Source organism: Ciona intestinalis, unplaced genomic scaffold (assembly GCF_000224145.3).
Source record: "Ciona intestinalis unplaced genomic scaffold, KH HT000187.2, whole genome shotgun sequence".
NCBI classification, from domain to species: Eukaryota; Metazoa; Chordata; class Ascidiacea; order Phlebobranchia; family Cionidae; genus Ciona; species Ciona intestinalis.
The window spans coordinates 16,416-21,985 of record NW_004190509.2 but is presented as its reverse complement, the minus strand read 5'-3'; the positions used below and the strand labels follow the sequence as shown (position 1 = coordinate 21,985).

The window sequence follows — 5,570 nt, the reverse complement described above, 5'->3', positions numbered from 1 at the left end:
GTCAATCAAATATAACCTGTCAATCAAACATAGCCTGTCAATCGAACACAACCTGTCAATCAAACAAAACCTGCCAGTCAAACATAACCTGTCAATCAAACCGATCTGTTAATCAAATATAACCTGTCAATCAAATATAACCTGTCAATCAAACATAACCTGTCAATCGAACACAACCTGTCAATCAAATATAACCTGTCAATCAAACATAGCCTGTCAATCAAACATAACCTGTCAATCGAACACAACCTGTCAATCAAACATAGCCTGTCAGTCAAATATAACCCGTCAATCAAACCCATCTGTCAATCAAATATAACCTGTCAATCAAATATAACCTGTCAATCAAATATAACCTGTCAATCAAACATAGCCTGTCAATCAAACACAACCTATCAATCGAACACAACCTGTCAATCAAATATAACCTGTCAATCAAACATAGCCTGTCAATCGAACACAACCTATCAATCGAACACAACCTGTCAATCAAACATAACCCGTCAATCAAACACAACCCGTCAATCAAACATAACCTGTCAATCAAACACAACCTATCAATCGAACACAACCTGTCAATCAAACATAACCTGTCAATCAAACACAACCTGTCAATCAAACACAACCTGTCAATCGAACACAACCCATCAATCAAACTTACCTGTCAATCAAACTCACCTGTTCCAACGGAAACAAATATTCGAAGATTTTGAGCTTCTAGAACATAAAACAATGACGTCATCAGTCCTAGGAATAGTGACGTCAGTTGCTTCGCACAATGACAAAACCTGTGACGTCACAATACTATTGTTATGATATGTATACGTCACAATGTCTCACAAACCCCGCATTGTTACAACCAGGGTCACAATTGCCGAAGTAACACGTCATAATGACCGATGATGTCACAAAGTTAACGCTCGACGCCCAAGACCAAAAATAATCGAAGGAATTGAAGATTGAACAATGAAGCCATAGTCCTGCAACAATAACCTTTGTTTAAACCAATGTTTCAATTATTCATGATTGTGATGTCATACCGGTTATTCTGCTGAAGTAAAGCAGCAGAGATATCGCCCAAGACGCGATAAAACTAACTAATATATAAGTTTTAATCCTTGGTGATAAATACAACGTACTATCGGCATAGATAGCGAATGTTGCGCAACCTGAAACCAAAACTAATATTTTCCACAACCCTGCCTTTGATAAAACGAAACTTCGACAACTAGATGTTGAGTTCCTCGATGCTTCCATGCTACTGTTGCGTCACAATCACACTTGTGTGTCACACGCCCGAATTCCTGTATGACGTCACTGCACGCTTTTGTGTTTCCGCTGAAATCGATTGAAGCCATTATGACATCATAGTGCAGTTTGCAACTTTACCGGGCATTGTGACGTAAGCTAAACTACTTAAACATAAAAATCGTATAAAATATTAAACTCGCCACTATGCGGGGTGGGGAGCTGCTTGGGGGAATTCCCGATGTTTGTAGCGACACCTTGCGGTTTACTGTTGCGTTATAATTGGTAGCTGCGAAAAAAAAAAGAAAACGTGACGTCATCATGCTGACGTCATATTCTCAATTTTTTATGACGTAATCTAATTGTTGTAATGTTACGCAACAATCGGGTTGTTACATAATAAAGGAGATTGTTTAGTTGGTTTTGTTACGTCACGAACGCTTTAATAAGCTTAATTATTAACTTTGATCGAAGCGATCGCGATGCTGCATTGTGATGTCATTCACAAGAACAATGGGGGAAAGGTATGAATGTCGATTGTCCCGGGAGGATTTAAAGAAAGCTCAAGCCGAATTGAATGAACCAATTAGCGACCAGGAGAGGATCGCGGCCATTGACGTGCTTCGGGAAAGTTTCCAAACCAAACACCCGGAAGTCACGTTGGCGAACGATAGTGACGTCTTCATGTTAAGGTTTCTTAGATCAAAGAAATTTAATCAAGAAAAAGCTTTAACGAAGTTGTATAAATATCAAAATAACTACTCAACATGGGGTGAGGTTTTCGATAAGGTTCGAAACCCGGTGTTGTTGAAACCCCTCATAGAAGCTGGGGTGGTTGTTCCATTGAAAGGAAGAGCCAAAGATGGGTCAGTCGTTGTGGTTGGTCGACCCGGTATTGTACAACATACATGGATCGATATGATGGCAATGATCATATTAACAGCTGAAACTCTACTGCAAGATGAACACACACAGGTAAGATGACGTCATCAACATTATGACGTCATTAACTTTTATATGTTGCAGATATATGGAATGACTGTGGTAATAGATCAAGCCTACTTCACCATGGAGTTGGCGAAACAATACACTCCGGCAATTTCAAGAAGGTTCGGAGGTTTTATGCAAGACTCACTGCCTGCTAGAGTAAAGTCCATGAACCTCACAAACCAGGGAAAGATTTGGGACATTGTGTGGGCAATTGCGCAACCTTTCCTCAAGGATAAAATGAAAAAAAGATTTCGAATCCATGGAACTGAGTTTTCTACACTTTATGACGTCATAGATAGATCGATTCTCCCGCCGATGTTCGCGGGTAACGGACCGCCACTCGATCCGGAAGAATGGAAAAGTCACGTGATTAGCGAGGACACAGCTCTTTAAATTCCTAAACACATAAAAATTACCAAAAATATCTAATTTTTGTTGATTTAATAAATACCGAAACAAGATTTCTATTTTGCCACGGTTGTGTAGTTTAAACATAGTTGCCAAGCAACAAACCAGTGAAGCGGAAAGTTGGAAGTTTGGCAAAAAAATTATTTAAAAGTTTTTTTTACGATTAGTTTGTAAAGTTTTAAGATGGCTCCACCAGAAACTATGTACTGCGCGCAACAAATTAATATTCCACCGGAGTTACCAGATATATTAAAACAATTTACTAAAGCTGCGATTCGAACTCAACCACAAGACGTTCTTGCTTGGTCCGCAGCGTAAGTTTTATGTTTTAAATTTATTGTAACAGTTTGTAAACAAGTAGTTAGTGTTGCTGAATAGGGAACAAAAAACCCAACTAATAGTTTACTGACGATATGTTTCGAAAATAATTAGCATCATCAGTCTCTAATTTATATATAATATACAGCACAGACTGTTGATGTGAGTTATTGACGAAATATATGTTTGGCTTGTGAAGAATCCTCCGGAAAGTGTTCACTAGTTACAGGTTATTGATAGTTAGCAAATACCGTAAGGATTCTTCACTTGCACTTTTATTTTAATTATAATTTACCTCGCACTAAATATAATTGTTGCGTTGTCATTTGTTGCCGTAGATATTTCACGGCCCTTGCAACTGGAGAAGCACTTCCTGTCAAGCGAAGACTTGAACCCGGAGCCACTGGGCTTACAGCTGGCCTGCTAGAAATTATTTATCAGCAACTAAAAGATAAAAACGTTGTCACGCTTGGATTGTTAGGGAAAAAGTGGGCGGAGCTTGGGTTGCCGAAGCAACAACTGTCGGAAATCGTCCAATCAGGAGGCTTCGCTGAGGAAGTTGAATTTATCAAATTCTTTGCTGTAACGTGCAGTCACCTTGGTGGTGGGGTAAGTTGGGTTTGGGTGATGTGGGCAAGATTTGCAAAAAATTATTTATCCACAGAATATCACGGAAGGAATGAGATTAATTTGTCAGATTTTGACGACGGATCCCGACGGTGGCGCGTGTCGGATCCAGTTCACATTGTTTAAGGAGTTGTATCAATATCTGGCAAGTTTGGGTGGCGAGATATCTCAATCACAGATCGAGGGGGTTATTTCGCATTTACAAGAAGATGTGTAAGTTGCTGGTGATTATTATTTAAATTTCCCGTCGTAACATCGTGTTCCACAGTGACAAGCAAGGAGGGTTGGTGATGCCGAGAAACTTCCTGAGCCCAGAATGCCCAAAACTTTCATAAATGTTTTGCTTTATGTTTTGTAAATATATGTTTGTTTAATGTTTTTAAGGCGTTCATGAAATTTGAAAATAAATTTCAAACAAAATCGACAAAAAGTAGAAAGTTATGCTGAGTGTCCTTTGAAAGGGAAGTAAAAAATAGAAAGTTGTAAAACTGAAAGGTGACACGTGATTGGGGGGTAAATAAAAAATTATCACAAAACTAACACACGATGGAATATAAATAAAAACAAAGATCAGAACTAGCTTGGCAGCGCGCACCAAGCGTTTTTGTGCGGAGGTAAAAACTTGAGGTAAGTCGACCTAATTCCCTGGGAGGTAGAACATAATTTTGTAAGGAATGTTTGTCCGATTATTTTGCCAAAACTAAGATGCTGTTTGTTGAGAATAACTGTTATGTCACAGTAATGTTGAGCCTGCTCAACTGTGTTGTTGGTCGCAACACGATATGCTGAATACATGCGTAGGTAATGCGATTAATATGTGACTATTTTGTAAAACTTAGATCTTGTTCCTCGAGGGTTTGCTGCAGCAAGGAAATGTTCGTCGTTGATTTGAACGTAATCGAAGTCAGTGCAACTCCCCACCGACAACTCATGCGCGCGAACGAACTTCTCCAAACCCATCCATCTGAAACAAAAACATTTAAACCTCATCTACACGATAGCGAAGATCAGATTAGTTAAAACAGCCAAACTACGCTATGTTAAATAACAGGGGAGAAAGAATCTAACCTGTAAATCACGCTTGTAACCTCTCTACTGCCAACTGGGGGTTTGGTGTTCGCAGCAATTATAAAATGTTGATTTCCGATTGAAAAGTATTCGATGTCATTGACCCTGATTGATGCATTTGATAAAATTGCCACGGTTAATATTGGTAAAGCATCCTCACCCATGCGTTTGTATCCGTTGATATTCGTAAAACCGCTGGTCTCGAATATTCAGTTCGTAAATAACCGACATTGTGGTGGTTTGTGATTGGTCAGTTGTAAAAACCGCGTTATTCGCTACAGCGAGGAAATATTGGTCGCCAATGACAAAAAATTCCCAATCTGCCGCACCCATTGTCTGTGAACAACATGGAGGTAAATGTGTGTGGTTGAGTATAAAGGGCACACCTTGCATACCCACCATAGGCGCCTAACATGGAATTCATTATAAATAAACTGGGTGCACATAGTAACACATTAAACCCATTACACACATTCACCCCAATACACACATTCACCCCAATATAATACACACATTCACCCCAATACACACAATCACCCCAATATAATACACACATTCACCCCAATATATTACACACATTCATCCCAATATAATACACACATTCACCCCAATACACACATTCACCCAAATATATTACACACATTCACCCCAATACACACATTCACCCAAATATATTACACACATTCACCCCAATATATTACACACATTCACCCCAATACACACATTCACCTCAATACACACATTCACCCCAATATATTACACACATTCATCTCAATAGATTACACACATTCACCCCAATATATTACACACATTCATCTCAATATATTACACACATTCACCCCAATATAATACACACATCACCCCAATACACACATTCACCTCAATATATTACACACATTCACCCCAATGGG

The 5,570-nt window shown here is 39.0% G+C and overlaps 4 protein-coding genes, 1 long non-coding RNA gene and 1 other non-coding gene across 10 annotated transcripts in view; 3 read left to right on the top strand and 3 right to left on the bottom strand.

The window, feature by feature from the left end:
* LOC100183489 (lipoyl synthase, mitochondrial-like) overlaps window positions 1-1,424 on the bottom strand; it is a 4,550-nt gene extending 3,126 nt beyond the window's left edge. For 3 of the 5 annotated variants that reach the window (XM_026839344.1, XM_002120563.4, XM_026839345.1), the window contains exons 1-2: window positions 1,041-1,246; window positions 679-980 (exon numbers count right to left, since the gene is read on the bottom strand). The gene's annotated coding sequence lies outside the window, so the exon portion shown is untranslated. Of the gene's footprint in view, window positions 1-678; window positions 981-1,040 lie in introns of all 5 variants that reach the window. The other 2 variants (XR_003397044.1, XR_003397045.1) reach the window with 2 other exon arrangements.
* A 210-nt stretch (window positions 1,425-1,634) lies between these two features.
* LOC100178771 (alpha-tocopherol transfer protein-like) lies at window positions 1,635-2,705 on the top strand. The gene is made up of 2 exons (XM_002119478.5): window positions 1,635-2,223; window positions 2,275-2,705. The coding sequence occupies exons 1-2, from the start codon at window positions 1,744-1,746 to the stop codon at window positions 2,629-2,631; spliced, it is 837 nt and encodes a 278-aa protein (XP_002119514.2). The 5' UTR covers window positions 1,635-1,743; the 3' UTR covers window positions 2,632-2,705.
* LOC113475299 lies at window positions 2,524-3,344 on the bottom strand. Its single transcript, XR_003397047.1, has 2 exons — window positions 3,260-3,344; window positions 2,524-2,635 (listed from the first exon to the last, which is right to left on the bottom strand). It is a non-coding gene; the product is annotated as an uncharacterized LOC113475299 (long non-coding RNA).
* On the top strand, window positions 2,736-4,021 carry LOC100185860 (ropporin-1-like protein). Its single transcript, XM_002120290.5, has 4 exons — window positions 2,736-2,960; window positions 3,303-3,573; window positions 3,629-3,804; window positions 3,860-4,021. The coding sequence occupies exons 1-4, from the start codon at window positions 2,830-2,832 to the stop codon at window positions 3,924-3,926; spliced, it is 645 nt and encodes a 214-aa protein (XP_002120326.1). The 5' UTR covers window positions 2,736-2,829; the 3' UTR covers window positions 3,927-4,021.
* Window positions 3,070-3,138, top strand: mir5610 (microRNA 5610). The gene has a single exon (NR_105078.1). It is a non-coding gene; the product is annotated as a microRNA 5610 (primary transcript).
* Window positions 4,022-4,275: 254 nt separating the features above from the next.
* The window catches only part of LOC100179017 (thrombospondin-type laminin G domain and EAR repeat-containing protein-like), a 10,321-nt gene continuing 9,026 nt past the window's right edge, over window positions 4,276-5,570 (bottom strand). The window contains exons 11-13 of the mRNA XM_002120151.4: window positions 4,820-4,995; window positions 4,660-4,764; window positions 4,276-4,555 (exon numbers count right to left, since the gene is read on the bottom strand). Coding sequence (XP_002120187.2) covers window positions 4,402-4,555; window positions 4,660-4,764; window positions 4,820-4,995 — 435 coding nt within the window. The 3' untranslated portion in view covers window positions 4,276-4,401. The remainder of the gene's footprint in view (window positions 4,556-4,659; window positions 4,765-4,819; window positions 4,996-5,570) is intronic.